Source organism: Thermobia domestica, chromosome 10 (genome assembly GCF_964235325.1).
Source record: "Thermobia domestica chromosome 10, izTheDome1.hap1.1, whole genome shotgun sequence".
Classification (NCBI taxonomy): Eukaryota; Metazoa; Arthropoda; class Insecta; order Zygentoma; family Lepismatidae; genus Thermobia; species Thermobia domestica.
The window spans coordinates 227,621,722-227,645,247 of record NC_137463.1 but is presented as its reverse complement, the minus strand read 5'-3'; the positions used below and the strand labels follow the sequence as shown (position 1 = coordinate 227,645,247).

The 23,526-nt window shown below is 36.7% G+C and overlaps 1 protein-coding gene across 1 annotated transcript in view; it reads right to left on the bottom strand.

Moving 5' to 3' along the window:
* Lerp (lysosomal enzyme receptor protein) overlaps positions 1–22,718 on the bottom strand; it is a 502,993-nt gene extending 480,275 nt beyond the window's left edge. Inside the window, exon 1 of the mRNA XM_081729164.1 lies at positions 21,983–22,718. Within this exon, the coding sequence (XP_081585290.1) occupies positions 21,983–22,131 (149 nt within the window). The 5' untranslated portion in view covers positions 22,132–22,718. The remainder of the gene's footprint in view (positions 1–21,982) is intronic.
* Between the last annotated feature and the right edge of the window lie 808 nt (positions 22,719–23,526).

Sequence of the window (23,526 nt, the reverse complement as noted above, 5' to 3'; positions counted from 1 at the left end):
TACGTTTATATTTGGCTGTAATAATCAATACCAATGACGCATTCTCAAATTATCCTACAAAGTTTAAATGTACCAATGTCCTGGACTCCTAATCCCATCATAGGTCAATAACTGATCACGTGATCATAATGATTTACCCAATGAATGAAATACTATCCAATTTTAAGAACAATTACCAATTATTGATATGACAATAAGAAATGCACCCCTCCCGAAATTTAAGATTGGTACACAAATACACCTGTGTCTTATGAAAAAGTAATAAATCCTGTAGTTATTCAATAATAAAGCCGTTCAATAACCTTTAAATTTTGAATATTTGGCCATAAGAGGAACACCAATGGGTCCTAGAAAATGTTTACCAAATTATGTTATTTTATAGTTCCCAAATTTAAAAGAGAACATAAACATATAAAGGTAATAAACCATATAACGTGCTAAATAGGGGTCAATAACCTCCGAAATTTGATTTTTGGTAGTTCTTTACCCATGAAAGGGAACGATGTGGACCATCCAAATTTATAGTGGTACATATTGAAGACCTGTACGAAGATACCAAATGCTTATATTAAAACAATTTCTAAAACTGAGTGCATGAGTCAAGATACCCCTCCCGGGGGTGCATCAATGTACTCATGTCTTATGATAGGAAATGAACCTATATACATGACCATATGACCATATACGGTAATAGAACCGCATCAAACGGGATAAATTGGGCCAAAAACCAAACACGTGATACAACATATTGCTTATGTTTATATTTTGGCATTTTTTTACTCATGAAAGGGAACAAGGTGGACCACCCAAATTTATCATGATACATATTGAGGTCATGTACTATGATAGCGAATGCTTAAATTAAAAAAATTTCAAAATTTAAGGGATTGGCTATGGTACCCCTCCCGGGGTGCATCAATGTACCTATGTCTTATGATAGAAAATGGACCCCTATACATGACCATATAATCATATTAGGTAATAGGACCTCATCCAAGGGAATAAATTAGGTGAAAACGAAACACGTGGTTGTACTAAAATTTGGCAATTTCGTACCCATGAAAGGGAACGAGATGGACCACCCAAATTTATAGTGATCCATATTAGGGTCCTATACTGTAATACCAAATGTTTAATTGAGCAATTTCCAAATTAAAGAGGTGGGCCATTGTACCCCTCCCGGGGGTGCACAAATGTACCTATGTCTTATGATAGGGAATGGACCCCTATACATGACCATATAACTATATGATGTAATAGGACCTCATCCAAGGGGATAAATTAGGTCAAAAATCAAACACGTGGTTGTACTAAATTTTGACAATTTTGTACCCCTAAAAGGGAACGAGGTGGACCATCCAAATTTATCATGATACATATTAGGATCCAGTACTATGACACCACATGATGAAATTAAGCAATTTCCAAAATTAAAGGGTTGGGCCAAGGTACCCCTCCCAAATTTTTAAAGGGGTGCATCAATATACCCATGTCTTATGATAGGGAATAGACTCCTGTATACGCTCATGTGAACATATAAGGTAATAACACCTCATCAAAGAGAATAAAATCAACCAAAAACCAAACACGTGGTATAACGTATTGCTTACGTTTATATTTTGGCAATTTTGTACCCCTAGAAGGGAACGAGGTGGACCAACCAAATTTATAGTAATCTCTATTAGGGTCCTATACTATAATACCAAATATATTAAATGGGTAATTTCCAAAATTAAAGGGGTGGGCCAAGGTACCCCTCCCAAAAATTTAAAGGGGTGCATCAATATACCCATGTCTTATGAAAGGTAATAGACTCCTGTATACGCTCATGTGAACATATAAGGTAATAACACCTCATCAAAGAGAATAAAATCAACCAAAAACCAAACACGTGGTATAACGTATTGCTTACGTTTATATTTTGGCAATTTTGTACCCCTAGAAGGGAACGAGGTGGACCAACCAAATTTATAGTAATCTCTATTAGGGTCCTATACTATAATACCAAATATATTAAATGGGTAATTTCCAAAATTAAAGGGGTGGGCCAAGGTACCCTTCCCAAAAATTTAAAGGGGTGCACAAATGTACCCATGTCTTATGATAGATAATGGACCACTATACATGACCATATAACCATATAAGGTAATAGGACCTCATCCAAGGGGATAACTTATGTCGAAACCAAACACGTGGTACTACGTATTGCTTACGTTTTATATTTTGGTAATTTGATACCCCTAGAAGGGAACGAAGTGGACCATCCAAATGTATCATAATACATATTAGGGTCCTGTAGTATAATACCAAATATGTAAAATGAGCAATTTCCAAAATTTAAGGGGTGGGCAAAAGTACCCCTCCCAAATTTTTAAAGGAGTGCACAAATATACCCATATCTTATGAAAGGTAATGGACCCCTATACATAACCATATAACTATATAGGATAATAACACCTCATCAAAGGGGATAAAATCGACCAAAAACCAAACACGTGGTACTACGTATTGCTTACGTTTATATTTTGGCAATTTTGTACCCCTAGAAGGGAACGAGGTGGACCACCCAAATTTATCATAATACATATTAGGGTCCTGTAGTATAATACCCAATGTTGAAATTGGTCAATTTCCAAAATTTAAGGGGTGGGCCAAGGTACCCCTCCCAAATTTTTAAAGGGGTGCACCAATGTACCCATATCTTATGAAAGATAATAGACTCCTGTATACACCTATATAACTATATAAGGTAATAACACCTCATCAAAGGGGATAAATTAGGTCAAAAACCCCCGAAATTTCAATTTTTGGCAATTTTTTACCCATGAAAGGGAACGACATAGACACCCAATACTAATAGAGGTACATACCCTGGTCCTAGGCTACCACACCCAATTTTTAGATTTGGCAATTTCCAAAATTTAAGGGGGGTGGTCCTATGTACCCCTGCCAAAATTTAAGGGGTGGGCCAAGGTACCCCTGCCAAAATTTAGAGGGGGTGGTCCTAGGTACCCCTCGGTCATTGACCCCGGGCCAAGGTCATTGACCTTTGACCTATGACGTCACAAAAATTTTTGCTGACTCGGCTGGACATACGGGGGGGACTACTACTCTGACCCATCGTGCCCCCTAAAATACCTCTGCTCACTTTATCAAAATACTTTTTTAGATCATATACATGCATTCTACATACACATAGATCCTCTTTCTTTTATATAAACTTTTTATAGATTACTACTCTAAGTAAAGACATCTTGTTTCCTTTCCCCATCTCAATTTGTTCGTTTATTTTAGTATATAAAATCTGCGTTTCAATATTTGCAGTGCAATTTTATTCGCGTGTGATAATTAACTAATTATCCAGTACTCTTCACTACTTAGACTGTCTTTTCTAGTATTAAAGGAAAATACGTGTAGAAAAGAAAAATAGTTTCCTGGTCCCGAATTTTAATTTTCTGAATTGATATAATTCTAGCCCAGCTGCCTTCTCATTTCTCACAATTACAACCTAAAATTATCCCTCGGTACCGTACACATCCTTTGTCGTTTTTAATTGCTTGTTTCCCATTCTCAATATCTAGACTACAGGGTCTACTTTCATATTATATTTATTCTTATGTCATATGATGATATCGATACCTTCTTGATATATACCACAATAAAGATATCAAGTGAAAAATCTTAATGTTTTAAATTATATACTATTGTCATATCCAAATGACTTTCTCTAAATTTTTTATATATACATAACTATTGTCACATGTTTGTATGAACTTGTTTTCCGTGGCCCAATGTGTATTGTACTAATTTTAGCGGCCCACACCGGTAATTTGCATATTTATGGGATTTCATATATCTGGAATTCAATCATACACTACTATAATGCTCGGACACAAAATTTCTTTTAGTTTCTTTAGATGTAACTGGACATGAATGTGGGCATATGCAAAACAAAGTGGATCAAGTACTGCTTCTCTGACACATGTTACTCACCCTGGCCGCCATCTTGGGTCCGCCATATTGGATTTAACTTTCGTCTTTTTTTTTTAAATGGGAATAGGTGTATGTGATACATCAAATTCATGTACAATTTTCTCGGAAATTCACTGGTGTAGTGAATTTTACAGTAGCTTGTACCATTTGGAAGGTATTGCATGTTAAATTGCGAACAGACATTGCAGAGTAATATTAGTTACTTACGTTTTTGATATTGACAAATCAAAACGATTTCTAACTGGAATACTGTAGATACAAACAAACTCTTTATAACATTGGTGTCATAATCTTATTACATTTCTGTGAGTGATTACTATAACAAGAAAGTATTCTATTACGGTCAAAATACCTAATATAAATCCAGATTTGGATGAAGGCCAACCATTTCGTATTGACGTCTGTGTGTCAGTATGCATGTACGTTCACAGAATAGATAACGATAAATCACGTAAAAAAAATTACATACAGGGTTTGTCCGGGAAGTAATAGGACTGATTTTACTCCGGCATGACTGTACCTCGGAGCGTGCGCGCACCGACTGGATCCGGTAGAGGGCGTTCCTAGCTAACGAACGAGCGGCTGGTCAGTTGTCTCCGAGCACACGGAGAGTCAGGACAGGCTTTTTCGCGCGACGTGTTTCTGTGAGTGGTGCAAGCCGAAAATGCAGCGTTCGTTAGAGCAGAGGTACGCGATTAAGTTCTGTGTTAAACTCGGTAAATCTGCGACAGAGACGTTTGATATGATCAAGCAGGCTTACCCAGATGATGCTTTAGCAAAAAGTGGTGTGTTTCGGTGGCACAAGGCCTTTTCGGAGGGCCGGGAAGAGGTTGCCGATGAAGACCGTGCTGGAAGACCTTCGACTTCGACAAACACCGACAATGTGACTCGTGTGCGCGAAGTTTTGAACTCAGACCGTCGACTAAGTATTCGTTTAATTGCCCAGATGTTAAATTTACCAAAAACTGTGGTTCATGAAATTGTGACGGAGCATTTGAACATGTGCAAGGTGTGCGCGAAGATTGTCCCAAAAGTGCTCACTGACGACCACAAATTGCGGCGAGTGGAATTGTGCCAAGAAAATTTGAACATGTGTGAAAGTGACCCCCAATTTTTGAATAACGTAATCACAGGTGACAAATCATGGATCTTTGAGTATGATCCCGAGACAAAGAGGCAATCTTCCGAGTGGCACACGCCGGCGTCTCCTCGCCCAAAAAAGGGAAGAACGAGCAAATCCAAAGTGAAAACGATGCTCATTGTCTTTTTTGACATCAAAGGCATCGTCCACCATGAATTTGTTCCTCCTGGACAAACCGTCAACGCCAAGTTTTACGTGGAAGTGCTCAAGAGACTCAAACGAAGGGTCAATCGGGTTCGACCAGACATCGGAGCCGACTAGAAGCTGCACCACGACAACGCCCCGGCTCACACCGCCTTTCTTGTGAACAGCTACCTGACCAAGGCCGGCATCCCAACGCTTCCGCAGCCGCCCTACAGCCCAGATGTGGCCCCCCGGACTTCTTTTTGTTTCCTCGCCTGAAACGCCCGATGAAAGGCAAGCATTTTGAGACGACAGAGGGGATCCAAGCAGCTTGCACCGTGGCTCTCAAGGCTATTCCGGAGAATGTCCAGTTACATCTAAAGAAATTAAAAGCAATTTTGTGTCCAAGCGTTATAATGGTGTATAATTGAATTCCGGATATGTCAAGGCTCATAAATATTTAAACCGGTACAGGCCGTTAAAATAGTACAATACACATTGGGCCACGGACTACTTTGCATTCGAATCAATCCCGAGGGGACACTTCGCGAATGTATCTTGTTAGTGTGTAGGCGATTTTGAAGTTACCAAATTTGTGATTGGAACGAAGCGGTCGTGGTCAAATTATAGAAGAAGGATGGGAGAAAATAGAACAGGTGACTAGTTTTCGATATCTGGGTAATATTATTAGTGATGATATGAAGTGTGAACGTGAAATAAAAATAACGATAGGAATGGCGAAAGAAGCCTTTAGGAGGAAGAAAAGTCTTATTTTGTGGGGCCTTGAATAAAGAATTGAGAAAAATTCATTTTAATGCTTCGTGTGAAGTATTGTACTATATAGAGCAGAAACATGAACACTACGCAAGTGATGAAAAATCTGTTTTCAAAAGATGCGTGTAGAGAAGAATGAAGAGAATTGCTTGAGTCTCGTGGAAAACGAATGAGAGGGTGCTAGACATTAATTATGGGGGAGAAAACAATAATTTTAGATATTACTGAAAAAAGGAAGAGGAATTAATTGGGGCATTAGCTAAGAAGGAACTGTATCATAAGGGATGTACTAGAGGGTATGGTGGCAGGAAAGAGAGGGAGAGGCGAATGAGGCTACAATAGATGGAAGGTAAAATAAAAAAGAAAAAATAAAATAAAATAAATCGTACGTGAAGACGAAGAGGTTAGCTGAAGACCGTGGAGCATGGAAGCTTCTCAGTTGCAGCAAGTGAGATGCCAATAATAGAACAATACTTATGATGTGATGAAAATGGATTTCCAGGTATTATTATATCAGTATTGCAAAAATTAACATATGTAATTATACTAAGAAGTATACATAATCTTAATAAACCCAGCGTGTTAAGCCCTATGAAATCTGACGACTTTTCGTAGCTTCAAACAGATTCTAGATAAATTTCCATACCCTGAAGCTGTTGACACACAGATTTTCACTTAGGGTTGTGTGAGGTAACAAGTTAATCGAGTTCATTCTATCAAGACTACACCTGACAAAATTATCTTCGTCACCTTTGCGAGAGACAGATACAATTGACTTTTGTTAACACAATTCTCACATTTGCATCTATGTGTCTTTTTCTAAAGTGAATATTACATATTTGCTTCCTTATGATATAAACGCTACTTTATGCTTTGCTAACTAGCAGAACACTGTATATTGTCAACGAAACAAACTTTCCCCCCCCCCCTTTTCTTAAGTTTTACTGAACTCTGCTTCCAACTGATAATAATGTGTACGAAGTACTAAAAATAAATTCAATACACAGTATGTTATGAAAGCTATATATTCTCCTGAAATCGACAATACAGCATCTTGTCACCGCACTTCACAGATATTCCACCTTTTGTAAACATTTATTTTTTTCAAATCATATTTTAGGGAACAAACTGTACTTATCCAATCTTCGTCCTTCAACAGATACAGCAATGTGTTATCATATACAATGTTCTCGGTCAAAAGAAAAAGAAAAAAGTACACACAAAAGAAATGTGAGGGAAGGGAGCAAAGTTAAGAAAATTTGAGTAAGTTGCCGACTGTTCGTTTCACAGTAAACTACAAATTACACAAGTATATCATTTATGAAACTGACTATTTACAATGTAACGTTATTTACACGATTATGTGCTACGAGATAAAGACAGTCACTCTCACATTTTAGGACAAATGATGAAAAAAAAATTAATAAGTTCATATGATCTATGATCAAAGCAGAAACATTTCATATTGCAGGTGATTACTCTACCACTGAGTCACTGAAATTTTCTTGCAGTAAATAGCTAATATGAATGATAAGAAAGAAAGGAGGTAATAGGAATAAAAGGTACGGACCACCGCACTAACTTACTCGCTTCCATTCACTAAATAAATTAAGTCATGCTGCAGTTATTGTTGAAACTTTTATTTATGAAATATGAATAAAATTAAAATAGGCGTTTTCAGAAAACTCATCCGAAAGACTAGTGGATTTCCATTTCAAATTATATATACTATAGGAATTTGAAATTATATATACTATAGGAATATTATAAGATTGTTAATGCCAATTTTTTTAAGTAATACGAATAAAATCACCTGAGGCGTTTCAGAGAAAATCGCCCAAGAAGAACTTCCCCCAAGGGAAACTCTCTCTTCTGGACATTTTCTGGAAAAACGACTTATACACGATATTCGGTTGTTAATGGTGCATGTAATATAAAAACTTCGTCTGAAGAAAATCCACCCTTACGAGTAAACTGCCCTTGTAAAATACTTTCGTAAAAAGTAATTTATGAAACATTATAATAATTATATATACGGGCGAGTCATCAGTAAAATATTCATTTATGAAATACGAACAAAATCATCTGAGTCGTTTTTGAGGAAATCACCCGAAAAGAATGGATGTTTTCTTTAGAAAAAAAAATCTATAATAATGCTATAATTAATGTTATCAAATATGGTATAATTCTGCCAGTACTTCCGGCATCATCTGTTTTCACTGAATTCCATGAAATGTATTACATACAGAACTTACAATGGTTATGTTTTATGCTGACCTGTTAACAGGGGTACCCATTCTCCCAAGGGCTTGGGCGCAGCCCTTCAAACTTACAATTCTGCCTCCCAAATGTATCTTTCTTCCCCACAAAACTTAACATTCTCCACTTTGATAGTACCATTTTCAATGAAAAATTATTCCCCCAAATATTCCCATGGGCGTAACTTGTATAGAACTTATAATGGTTATTTTACGCTGACCTGTATACAAGGGTTTAACTCCCCCAAAAAAGACTTGGGCGTAACTCCCAAATGTATCACATATACCATGCTCGCCCCGTACCATTCTTCCCCAGATATAAGATTTTGCTCTCCAAATGTATTCTTCTCCCCTAAATTTACCATTCCATTCCCAAATTTATGATTTTTCGCTAAAATTCAACGTTCTACTCCAAAATTTATCATTTTCCGCCAGAATTTACCATTCTACCTCCCAAATGCATCTTTCTTCCCCACAAAATTTATGTTTCTCCAGTATTGTTGTGCCACTTTCATTGTAAAATTATGCCCTCCCCTCAAATATTCCCATGGTCGAAACCTGTGCCCTAAAATCCATCTGTGGACACTAAGTTCAGTTTAAATTTTCCAAAGAAAATAATACTTTAGGGAATAAAATGAACCACAGATGAATGAAAGGAAACATATCTGACCGTAATTCGAAAGAACAGATAGCTTATCATTATCACACTATAATAGCTACAGATTCGAAGTAAAAACATTAAGTGGCATCAGTTCAGCGCTGCGATCAAATAGGAAAGAAGAGTCAACCCACCCTTACGAAGTTAAATTTTCCGTATGTTTGTACCGTTTGTTTGTAAAATAATTATAAGAATTTTCCCCGAAACTTAGTTAAACATCAGAGCCATAGCCTGGGAGGGGGCCGAGCGGGAAGGTCGCCCCGGGTGCTGATAGCAAGAGGGCGCCGAACAAGCAAGAAGAAAGACAAATGTTAGAAATGAGTAAACGACGCGTCACCCCGAAAAGTATTGGCACCCCCTATTAAATCAATATTGTTGTCGGTTTGCATTTTCTTGCTCACTACGCTCGCAATCCAAACGTTTGAATAAGAGTCACAACAAGTTTTTACTTATTACTTAAGGATAGTTATATAAATGCTTTCTTAATGACAATGTGATATACACGCCACCAAGTAATCACTTATAGTGTACGCAGGAGCGTTTTCAAAATCAGAAACGGTCAAAGTCTGAAATACGTATTCGGTGTTTTGATGATGATGATTTTTGTTAGTTAATCACGACTTTCTACGCAATAGGATTAATCACGACGCGACGGCGAGAATGAAGGTATGAAATATCAGGATTGAAGACAGACACAAAAATGAAGGTAAACGAGGGGAATAATAACATTTTCGAACTTGAAGCAGTTGTAAAAGAAGGGATTAGGGGGTCAAACCTTCATTTTATTTCGTCCATTTCAAAGACTGATCACTACCAGTGATTTTTGTTATTCCATTGACATACGAAATGCTTCCAATTTGAAGGAGTATACTAGGATCGTTTCTCCACCAACTACTTGTATCGCCAGGATTTTTTTCCTTTTGCATCCCTGTCTAGTTGTGTGATATTTTTATCTATCTACATATTATATATATATATATATATATATATATATATATATATATATATATATATATATATATATATATATATATATATATATATACCCTCCATTCCAAAAGAAACCGAACGTTTTAAAAAAACAAAAAAGCAATGTACATTTTGGAACAAATCATTTTTATTAATCAATGTATTCCCCTTCTGCATCGATACACATATTTGCACGCTCCAACAAGTTGTCAAACGACTTCTCCACGTCCTTTATTGGAATGGTCTTTAGGACGGCGGTCGTCGCCTTCTCAATGGCATCAATCGATGCGTGCCACTTTCCTTTCATCGCCAAATGCAGTTTCGGGAACAGATAGAAATCGCACGGAGCGAGATCTGGTGAATAGGGCGGATGATGCATTATCGTCCAAAAGAGTCCAACTGCCGATTTCGCGATATTCGGGCCGAATACGACGAATTCTTGCCAGCAAACGCTTCATGACGCCCAAGTAAAACTCTCCAGTGACTGTCTGGCCGGGCTGAACAAATTCTTTGTGGATAATTCCTTTTGAATCGTAAAAACAAATCAGCATCACCTTAACTTTAGACTTCACCAAGCGACTTTTTTTTGGGTGTTCCTTCATCCGGCGCTCTCCATTCAGCACTTTGCCGCTTTGTTTCGGGCTCATATTCAAAACACCACGTCTCGTCACCAGTTACAATCGATTTCAAGAAGTTTCGATCCTGCCGAGCACTTTTAACGATGTCTTTGCAATGCGCAATTCGATCAACTTTTTGGTCTTCGGTGAGTTTGTGTGGTACAAACCGCGAATTAACCTTCTTAAGGCCCAAAACTTCGGTCAAAATGCGGTATGCGGTTGTTTGAGGAATGCCTAATTCCATTTCAATAACTTTCACCAACGATTTTTTGTTATGTTTGATGAATTCACGCACTTTTTCGATGTTTTCTTCCGATAATCCGGTTCTGGGACGGCCTGATCTTTCGTCATCATCCAGCGTCTCTCTACCCGATTTGAATCGCCTGAACCACTCGTAAACTTGCGTACGGGATAGACACTCATCACCATATGCATTTTGTAGCATTTGGTGCGTTTCACTAAAAGTTTTACCCAGTTTAACACAAAACTCAATTGCGGCTCGTTGTTTGAAACTCATTTTCCGACCGATGTACACAACACACTGACAGTTGAAACGCAATAACTTTGTTGCCGTGCATCCAAATGTCATGACATTTATACCAGTTGTCAATGAGGGACTACGCCATCTACCGGTAAAATATTACAACAGATGGCACTAGTAGTACTATTTGTTTTCAAAAGTTCGGTTTCTTTTGGAATGGAGGGTGATATATATATGGGTGATTCTAAGCAAAAAGAGTTCATATGAAGATAGGTCTTAATCTCAACGGTTTGAGAGCTACAGGTTGTGAACCATTTTTACTTTATATTGATTATTGCTCACCCTGTAGTTATTCTACAGAGGTGGTACATAGCAGATTTGAAAGGTGATGAAATTACCTTTCCAATGATATGGAATATGTGGCAGTGGTATCTTTGAAAGAGAAGTTATTGAGGGATATTTTGGAATCAGTGTTGCCATCCAATTTCTTTAAACAACCTTAACTTTCTCAAATTCCCCTCAACAGCTTCCCTTCTGAAGACAATACTGCCACATGCTGCATACCATTGGAAAGGCCATTCCATCATCTTTCAAATCCGCTATGTCTTACCACTGTAAAATAGTTACAGGGCGAACAAAACGTAACAAAGCCAAAAATGGTTCGCAACCTGAAGCTCTCAAACTGTTGAGATTAGGACCTGTGTTCATATGAATTTTTTTGCTTAGAATCACTCATACTGCCATTTCCTAAAATATTGCCCCTTCCTCCTGGGACACTCTCTCTCTCTCTCTCTCTCTATATATATATATATATATATATATATATATATATATATATATATATGTGTGTGTGTGTGTGTGTGTGTGCGTGCGTGTGTGTGTGTGTGTGTGTGTGTGTGTGTGTATAATGCACTTTTTTATATTTTATTAATAATAAGTAACCTTAAATTCAGAATTTTTATTCATTAATTCAGTAATTACTATAATTTCAAACACATGTAGTAGCCAAACTATATTTTGAATTAAGTACAAACGTTAAACAAATTCTTCTCCTCCATCGATCAATATTAAGAAATTCGCAAAGACATCTCCTTCTGAATTTCTGTTTCGTTTAACAAGTTTTTTTTTTTTTTTAAACCGTAAAACAATCGAAATTAAAATCCTATTTATGTGATCACATACAGAATAAAATTACAAAAATTCACTATTACTGGAAATTGATGCTGTCACCTATTTCGTTCATTTTAAAAGCATATAGTTTCTAATATATTGAAATTTAATTTCTTATCGATAGTTGTTTTCCAAGCGGATTTGTATACAACCAACTTCTAACAGAAATGTCGCTAAATATTGCAACTGAATAGTAAACTGTTTCGAAAAGCAACAATATCAACATCAAATAATATCTAGCTGCAACATAATGTTATCAATAACAGAACACGAATAAGTTGTATCTAATCAAGAGAGAAACACCTAATTTTTACCAAAAAATAAGCAACTTTTTGTATTTATTTTCTGGGTTTATAAACAGTAGTTTTAAACTCAAATTTACTAGGATTAGTCGACCTGTACATTTTACCTTCCGAGAGTCTGTTCTCGATACATCGGTGGCTTTTCTGCTAAAGGCTTTCAAAATGAATTATTTGAAATCATGATTAGATATGTTAATGAACACCAAAAATTAAAAGACACACCAATAAAGTACCTTTAAATGCTTTTTAACGAAATATGTACCTTGATTTGTTACTTATTCAGTTGTTGTACAGCCCTATATATTTCTTCATATCTCTTAATAAAAAGCCTATGACTGAAAACGTTTAGAATAATAAAATTATAAAAACTTTTTTTTATTTTTTGTGCTTGAAAGATACAATTTTACTACTCTATTCCTAAAATGCTTGGATAAAGTTTCTGGGTTTTTTGTAAGCCGTCGCAGAAAGTTTTAACGTTCTGCTTTGGGGAGAATGAATTTCAATCTTATTACATAAGAACGAAGAAGCACAAGTAAATTTGAATGAAGAAATGAAATTAAAATGCCATTAATTTAATGTCCATGATTATGCCATATACATGCTAGAGACGGATGATTATTAATAATGAATAACATAAATGTGCTCCTAACATGAGAACGTAGGAAAAAACGGAAGAACCCCGAGAACACCCAAAGACATGATGGTGCGCACCACAAACTTATGGGCTCAAGGAACTTCTCGCACTAGAAGTAGGTGTTCTACCACTGAGCCACCACGTCCTCCAAATTTGAGTGGCGGTAATCTTGATAAGAATTGGAACTGTCGTATCAATAGTTTTATTCAAAAGATTTAAGCTTTATTACCTTTCAATTTACTTACATTATTCCATATTATGCATAAGCCCGGGGGATGTGATAGAGGACCAATTAATTGGTCATAAGGTTTATAAAATGTTAACATCTAGAGGAGCTATATTGTGTTTAATAATACTTTGATATTAACAAAAAAAAAAAGACTACTTACCAATGGATCCTTCCTTGAAAAGCCTAAATATTTTTCAAATGTTTTGGAACTCAAAGCTGGTTCCGTCCTCAGTGGCAAGGCGAAAAGGATTAAAACGTAGAGATAAAAGGTATAAAACAAGGAATACATATCACTAAATGAATAAATGAAACATAAAGAGTAGATTCTGAAATGGGACGAGCAGAGCGAAGTGCAAAAGGAGTGATGAATCGAAGACAGCGCCGTGTCTATGTTACGTTACTATTACCAGACTCAAAATACACATCAAAGGTAGGTAACCAAATTCTATCAATGTTACCAGTATCCAGATTCAAAACAGGTTTGTATTTATGAATAAAGAATGATTCTTTAATCTTCCATTGTTTCTTTGTTTTTGCTGACACAACCTTTGATGCATATTTTGAGTCTGGAAGTAGTAACGTAACATAGACACCGCGCTATCTTCGATTCATCACTCATTTTGCACCTCGTTCTGCTCGTCCATTTCAGGATCTACTCTTTACGTTATATTTATTTGTTTAGTGGTATGTACTCCTTGTTTTACACCTTTTATGTCCTATCTGTTTTAATCCTTTTCACCATGCCACTGAGGACGGAACCAGCTTTGAGTTCCGAAACGTCTGAAAAATATTTGGACTTTCTTAGGGAGGATTCATTAGTAAGTAGCCATTTTTTTATTAATTTGAATCATCCTCTCATGCGCCCATATAACTGTAATGTTTGGTTAGTTGATACGAGTTTTGTATTAATTATGGACAAAAAATATGTGAGTTCAGTGCCTTCATTTGTCTTCGCACCTGGAGCAACGAAAGATGAGAGCAGTAACGGATCTCAAAATGATCTCGCTGGGATAAACAGTCATTGTATAAAATTAGTTATATCATATTTTAAAATTGCAATATAGATCTACTTGATGCAATATAGATGATTACTGCGTCTTTAAGAGTTCTCTGAACGGTTCTGTGACTTGTCAAGACAAGTCTTCTAAAAACAAGAACTATGTATGAGTGTCACTTAGACAATAATTTTCTATTATCTTCAAAGATAAGAAGGAGTGCTTCCTATGTGAGACTGACATGCAGTCATTCTTACTTGCTTCTTCCATCTATCTATTAAAGTGCTACAATAGCAACAAAGGCGCCTGAGTTCCAACCTATGACTTTGGATTTCAAACCTTTGATTTACGGTTATTTGTGATTTCACGTTTAATAAAGACAAATATTTTACAGTATGTGTACTTAAAATAAATTATTTAAATAGATCCATTTTTCATAAAGTTTATACTTTTTATATTAATGTTCAAAGCCTTTATATTTTATTAAGCTTTTTCAAAAATCAATGCAAATGAATCTGCCATCTTTGGAGTTCTTTTAAACAATACGTTTATGGACGTTCATATGTTTATGGCCAATCCTTTCGACAATGAGATCTCGGAAGCTACAGGCTCTAGAAAGATGACGTTTTCACTGATCGATGGCAAATTTTATGTACTTTGTCCAGTTCTAATTGAATATTTTTTAAAAAAAGGCCATTATTTCTTTATTACATTTTTACGGGTAACTGGAGGTGTTGAAATTAGAAAAGAATTAAAGCAGCATATCCTACGTATTATACATCCCAAACCCACATAATTGTATACAGGGGTTGCATATATCCCAGGCGTTTGTTTCATGGCCAAATAATAACGAAAAAGGAAGAATAACTATTTTTCCTGTCTAAGATGAATCTTTAGTTTTGGAGTGTTTTGCCCAATGAACAGCATATATCACTGACATGATAATTAATTGTGTGAGTAATATATTGCTTATTACATACTGCATGCAAGAAGGAAGAAAATACTGATCATACATGAATTAGAAACTCCAATTGAAAGTAGGCTCTAATCTTCAAACGGTACGAGATATTGAAAAAATAAACGAAAAATCTCCCCTTTATTGTACCTCTTGTCGATTTTTATCACGACATCTTTCACTTGTGTCTGTAAAGCAACATGTACAGATGTGAGGAATGACAAGGAGATTCATGTTCATATGTGAGTGATGCGCTGTGTAGAGAGCGCAGGTTCAGCTAGTCTACATATTAAAATGCTTGGTTTATAACTTATGTTTGCCTCCAATTCTTTCGACAATGAGATCTCGAAAATCACACGTGCTAGAAACGTGCCGTTTTCGCTGGTCGATTCAAAATTTTGTGTAGATTGTCCAGTTCTAATTGAATATTTGAAAAAAACTTAACCGTTATTTCTTTATTACATTTTTAGGGGTACACTGGAAGTGTTGAAAGTTTAAAAAAGTAAAGCATCATATCCTAGGAGTTATACATAGCAACACTGCATAATTGTATAGCGAGTAGTATATCTCTCAGACGTTTGTTTCATGCCAAAATGATAATGAAAAACAAAGGATAACCATTTCTCCAGGCAGGCTAGCCCGGTGTAACACACATTTTTTGATAAGATTGCACAGACATAGAGAACATCGAATATCGGCCAACAAGCGCATTGAAAGGGGCAAATAGGAGCATAAAAATAGGGTCAAAATGAGATTATGTGGAATATGGCAAGAACGAGAAGAGATACCGGAAAAGGTTAAATGTACGAAATTAGTCGACGCGAGGCAATGAGGTAGAACAGACCCATCCGAAGAAAGGAGAACATCCAGCATTTGCATCTTTCCTGTCTGTTCTCTCATCTTCGTGCATTGAGATGAATCTGCGTCTCTTTCGCATACGAGCGACATATGCACCCAAAGTAAAAACACGTATTTTCTGTTTTCATTTCTTCTTTCTTCCTGCTCATTGCCAACGTTTTCACTCATTTCCGTAACACATTGTGAGAATGTTGTACACGTGATTGACCCATTTCCGGATGTTCTCCTTTCTTCACATGGGTCTGTTCTATCTCATTGCCTTGTGTCGACTATGGGTAGTATTTCGTACATTTAACCTCTTCCGATATCTCTTCTCGTTCTTGCTATATTCTATAATCTCATTTTGACCCCATATTTATGCCCCTATTTGACCCTCTCAATGTGCTTGTTGGCTGATATATATATATATATATATAAAAAAATACGTGTCACTTCTTTTTCTCTGTGCTCTTTATGTCTGTGCAATCTTATCAAAATCGGTGTATTACACCAGGGTACTCTGCCTTGTAAGATGAATCTCTGCCTTGTTTGGAGTGTTTTGCCCAATGAACACCATATGTCACTGACATTACAATTAGTTGTGTGTGTAACGTATTTGCTTATTACATACTGTATCCAAGAAGAAAGAAAACACTGATCATACATGAATTACAGACTCCAACCGGAAGTAGGTTTAAATCTTGCAAGAAGTGCAAGATATTGAGAAAATAATCGAAAAAAAAAGTCTCTCCTTTAAGGTATCCCTTGTTGATTTTTTTTTATCAAGACGTTTTTCACTTGTGTCTATAAAGGGACATGTAACAGATGTTGTGTGGATTGACAAGCAGATTCATGCTCATATGTGAATGATTTCGCTAAGTAGGCTTTGCAGCGGACAAATATCATGTGCATGAGTTTTCTGTTTTCTCCCATTTTTTTCATTCCATAAATTCATTCATATATATGTATTCGTATACATATATATATATATTCACTGATTTACACAAGTATATAAGAGAGTAAAATAGGGTAGATCAGAGTAGAACACGATAGAAAAGAAGTCGCTGATTTAACGTTCCAAAGTTATGCTCATTTGTCTAAATGAGATGGATTAAAATTAAGTACTAAACCTGTATCTCAAAAGAATATTGGATTTCATCCCTCTCTGGAAACTTCATCAGTAACTCTTCTCCCGCGGCTATTTTATTCTTGATTATTAATCCACGCCAGGGACATTTTTGAATTAAGATCTCACTTGGTAAAAAGAGTTACTGATGAAAACTCCAGAGAGGGTTGAAATCACTTCACATAATACAATTATTTTGGGATACAAGATTGGCACTTAATTTTAATTTAGTAATTTATTTAAGTGCCAAAATTCATGGAATACCTAACTGATAATGTGTGAGAGCTCCTGGAGCGCAGCGAAATGCAGGAACTCGACGTGGCAGGGACGTGGTAAGTTGCTGGTAATAAGCTAGACGGATAAGTAGTGATGTAACCTAGATTACTGTCCAGAATTCGGTGGTTGCTGCAGGTGGAGGAGCCTGGGCCAGTTCGATGATATCCCACATTTGATTGATAAGGTCATATCCGGAGATCTAGGGGAAACGCTGGAAGTTGTCAAACCAGTCGCGCACCACTGGGACCCGGTGGCACGTTGCATTGTCATCCTGGAAAATCAATTTTTTGGAAGGGTCCACAAAATCCATAAAGAGTTGGAGATGATCACTAAGGAAATGAACATAGTAAAGATCGATCCAAGTGGACCAGAGGATAAAAACTATGCCGTGTAAACAAGCCCCGAACCATTATAAAGCCACCGGCAGCTTGGAGAATGCCTTGTTGACAAATTGGGTCATAACTGGACTCTATCATCCAAGCGTACCAACTAGAAACGTGATTCATATGACCATGTTACACGTTGCTAATCAACTGAGGTTCAATCCACGCGATTCCGAAACTACATGAGTCGTTGCTGCCGATGGTCAGTTGTTAGCAGCGATAATAGTATCCGTTTGCGTCTGCTATACTTCATGGAAACAGAATTTCGTTGCATTCACCTCTGAGTATTACTGGGACGTCCTGCATTGATTCGTGCTGTCAGTTCATGCACTGTTGCTTGTCTGTTTACCCGCATGAATCTGCCCAGATGTCGCTGGTTGCGATCATTCAGCATACATGAGTGACCACTGTGTTATCCCTGGTAAGTTTTAAAATGCTTCCAATGCGGTACTCCGGTCCACCCTTGACACTGTGGAACAAGAAAAGTTCAATATCCGGGCGACTTCTGAAATCGAACACCCCATCATCCCCGTGTTCAAAAACCGACAATTCTCATCGGCTTTCTTTCACCACGGTACACAACGTTTCACTGTATTCACAGATATCCAAATTGCAACACTGAAACAGCTTTGCTCCATTCGACTGGTTTCCCGCAACATCAACTTGTTCCCTACAGTTATCCCATGACTTGGCACTTACTGTACGTATCACAGCGTCCATCAGAAGATGGATATTTAATAAAAGTGATAAGAACTGATAGAATGAGAGTACGGGAGGAAACGGGACAACCCCGAAGCAACCCAAGGATATGTTGTTACCCATCATAAGCTCATACGGCCTACGATCGACTCTCACCAGAGGTGAGCGCTTTGGTACTAAGCTTCCCAAGACTAATGGTAATTTAGACTAGGTCATAGTTTCTAATTATGGGTACAACAGCATTAAGTTGGGTCCCTTAGAGTTTAGGATATTCTATTTCTGAGATTTGTTAACGAGATCATGGCTTACACTGCAGCTGTTATACGAATTCAGTTTAACATGGCTTTCTTATAAATATTACGTGCTTAAAAGCATTTTGGATTACGTTTTGGAACAGTATTAAGCAATTCTGAGATTCGTTTGAAATTCTCTACTCAAACCACTTCTTATCCTAACACTGAATCGGTTTCCGAAGCTGTCGTCCAAAAAACTGGTAATTTAATGGTTAGAATGAGAGTGTACACGAAAGATGAATGTTGTAAGATATTAGTTTTACCAACGCAATACCTCCTCGCAAAATAAAACAGATGTATTTCATGTTTACAATGTTAGTGTGAAGTCATTACAAGTGCTATCTGGAAGTCGTATCACTGTTGGCAGTTTTGAATACTTACATTAATATCAAGGAAGTTATACACGATTGTGCATGTTCAAACTTGCGACACGATCGCAATGCATCCAATTTATCCGCCGAACGTCATGAGTACAACACTACTGCACAATATATAATGACAAAGCTCTCCGTAATTCTATCGGCACGTTCCAAACATATCATTTTAGATATAACCTACTGAAAGAACTGTCAAGTACTGCTTAAGCGCAGGAGAAGAATAAATACTGAACAAGTTCTAATATGAGTTTTGAGTACTGACTATAATTATATATATAAAAAAAAAAAAAATCCTTTACGCGCATATACACCCTCGCTTTGTGCTTGCTACCTATGGACGCACATATGAGCGAGCCAAACAGTTTCTTCCTGCCATGAGGTAGAACAGTTACAATTCTTGCTTTAGTGACCACTTGACACAGGTTGGTACACGATTTCTTGCATGAATACTCGTTGGTGCTGGACCAATTTATAGAATCATAAATTTGTAAAATTTACGGATGAAATATCTCATGTTATTTCAAAAGAGGAATCTAATTACTTAAAATATATGAGAATCTTACCTCTGACATACTTAATACTGTTTCAAAACGTAATCCAAAGTGCTTTTAAATAGTCAGAGTCCTTGAACTGAATTCCTATAATAACCAAATGTATTAAGTAACCATAAAGTTGTCTAACAGATAGTGGCATCTACTAACATAAGGAACACAGTGTGTTTCCATTATCCTCGCTTACGTGCATATGCATCGTCGCCAATGCGCGAGCCCACCATCTTCGATATGCCTTAACTTGTTTAGATATACGTCTTGCTTTTAGTGGGTACCTACTACGGTTTGGTTTTGTGTTTTCATGGCAAGGTTAAGCTTTCCTACAGTAAATCTCCAACCAGAAATGCAACTTCTTCCATAAAAAATAACTGATAAAGTAGTAGGAGTACATGTTTCAATGAAAGAATTACGTAATTTACGAATTCATGTATGGTCCCCTAACGGAGAAGTAACTGAAATTAATTGATTCTACCGGTTATTAGTTTGCACACTTACTATCAACCTGTATGTAATTATTTGGATATGAATCACAAAGCTAAAGAGCACAGGATGTCTTGAGGAACCATGTAAAATAAATAATAATAAAAATACAACAGGATTTTTTTTAATTTTACGAACCATAGTAAACCTGCTGAAAATTATTGCGGCCTTTGCGCCGCAGAATGGGACAAAGATGTTAAGGTTTAGGTTAGGTTACGTTTCGGGAAGGTTCTAGAACACGGGTTCCCCATATTGGTAAGTAGCTAGGTTGGCTTCTTTCTGTACCAAAGTTTAATATTTAATTTACATATATTGCCAAGCAAGCGTTAGTGAGTGAATGCGGGTTAGAGTCCCGCAGGGCACGTTCTTTTCTGTCTTTATTACAGCCCAATGGGAAGGAAAACCTGTGTTCTAGAAACTTATTTATGTTTCATATTTTTGGCTCTACTATCAGACACTTAATCTATTATTGCTTGTAGTGACTATCTAGCACAGGGTGATGCTTACTTTTCGCATGACTATAATCATTTTTAAGAGAATATGAGTAGTAGCGTCTACTTCCTCGATGGCCCCACGCAGGCCCACGCTTTGCTCTGCCGTAACGAGGAACATACAACTATTGCTTGTAGTGGGCACCTAGCATAAGGTATGCAAGTTTTCGTAATAAATAATTGTTTGTATCGGATACTAGTTTGCGAACATATCGCAGACCCGGTGGAAGAATGTTACAACTCAAAAAATGGCCATTTTGAGTTATGGGTTAAATTCCAAAGTTGGGCGTCCGTTTGCAGCAAAATTTTTAAAATTTACAGGAAAGATATGGATAATTTGATCGTTTGTGTGCTTGATAATATATAAGAGTCTCGAAAAATCTGTTTATTTGTTATATATATATGCGGCTATAAACATGGGACTATACGGCGAGCGGATGGAACTACTTGGCGCAAGGTAACCAAACAGTTGCATTGTGGGAAAGAAACGAGCATTTATGTTATCAACATGGCGAATGTACAAGGGCAATGAACTAACAGTTTTAACATTTGTGAAGCAATACGTTGATAACGAGCAAAATCTTTTAAAAGTTTGTGAAGAGCACGGATTAATGAACCTAATAACAAATTACACAAAGTGTGCAGAGGAGATAACAGCGAAAAAACGTGGCGAAAGCGGACGCCCAACTTTGGAATAAATGCCTGAGTTATCATCGCTCAAAAGAGAATAGAGAGGAACAAGCGAGCTCTTCCTGATGGTATTTTTACATAAACGTAACTAAACAAATTAACCCCTATATGGCAGAAATATCAGTATTCCAGGGAGTGATTTTGATAGAATAACTTTAAAAGTCATTTTCCCACAAATGTGAATTTTTGAGTTGTCTTCCACCGAGTGTGCGATATATTAACAATCTGTACACATTTTGGCATACACCAAGTAAATAACACTACAACGTGTTAGTGTATTTTTAAAGCAAGAAAAGTGATTTAACACAATTTTATAACCTGAGGTCACTCGTAAAACTACACGGAACCGTACTGGGTTATTTGTTACGACTCGATTCTGCAACTTATTCCGGGGGGCTCTTCCCTAATAAATTAAGTTTCTTTATAATATTAGAAAATTAACTCAAGTATGATAGTTTTTAAGCTTTCTAAGCTACTTACCCAGACAAATCATATTTTACTTTCCCACGTATTGAATCAGCAGAAAACTTGCATGTTTCCGTGCTCGTATAACTGCAGTGCATTGAAAATATGACAATGAAAATGAAAGATAGTCTCACATTCACGAATTTTTCTCCTTTTGACACCATTTCTAGTTTAGTGACTTTTAACTTCCACAGAAAAATTTAAACTGATTTGTTATCTCACACTCTACACAATAAAACATTTAGTACTTCCTCTGATACGAATCGTATTTTTTAATCATCTAATGTCATTCACTGTACATTACAAGACAAATATCTTAGTGCAATGTATTTAAATAATCTTCTTTTGAAATTTGTATCATTTATTTCTCACTAGATATATCTGTCTCATTTACTGATCACTAAAAAAGTTTCCAACGTAGCAAAATAACAACACACTCAAAAGCTTGTGACTTGCGGGTGAAGTAAACAGCAGACAACTCTAAGCCGGAAAACACAATATTTCTGAACTAACATATATGAATCATATAAACGCCATCTTGAATCCTAACTAAATTGACTTGTGCTTAGTTGAGCACAAGAAATTGTTTTAAATTGATTTACCTGTGATCACGGATGTAAGCAGAAAGCAATAATTAAAGTTTGATTCTGTCTTTTCAATGAAAATTTATGTACCCTGAAAATTTACAATAGACTGTCAAGTTGTGAAAAACTAATTTACTTCTCTCTCTCCTTTCTAAGGATAGTTTTAGACGGAAGCATTTATCGTAGCATTTCTCGTAGCAAAAATCGTATCATCGATATCCTACCGTGTAAAGTAGCAAATGTTATAGCATTTCCCATGCCATGGCATATCTTATGGCATTTCTTGTCGATAGAACCTGCTCTATTTCGTAGCATTTTCCCCAGCATTTCTGGTCCGATTGCAGCGCCGTGGTGTGTTAAAAGGAAGCGATGTGTGGGAAATTGAATTGCAGTAAAGAAAAATGAGTTGGAGTAGGGATACTATTATTATGTTGATTAATAAATACGAGGAACATCCTTGTTTGTACAAAGTTAAAAGCGTGCAGTTTCACTATACGGATACACACAGAAATTCATTAAAAAAAAACTTTTTCGTTTCATTTATTGGTGTGCGCTTGCACTCTCCGGTGCAGGTTCACTTTAAGAGGTGGTAACGTGTAGTTTTACTATACGGATCCATAGTATAAGTAGTAGTAGTAGGAGGAGGAGGAGGAGGAGGAGAGGAGAAGTAGTAGTAGGTGTATTCATAGTAGTAGTAGTAGTAGTAGTAATAGTAAGAGTAATAGTAGTAGAAGTAAGTAGTAGTAGTAGGAGTACTTAGTAATCGTAACAGTAGCAGTAGGTGTAGTAATAGTAATAGTAATAGTAGTAGTAGTAGTAGTAGAAATAGGAATAGGAGTAGGAACGGGTAGTAGTAGTAGTTGGAATAGGAGTAGTAGTGGTAGCAGTAGTAGTAGTGGCAGCAGCAGCAGCAGTAGTGGAAATGGGTTAGAAGCCCCGAAGGGGTTGGTTGAGTTGTTCTCGATACAAAATGGG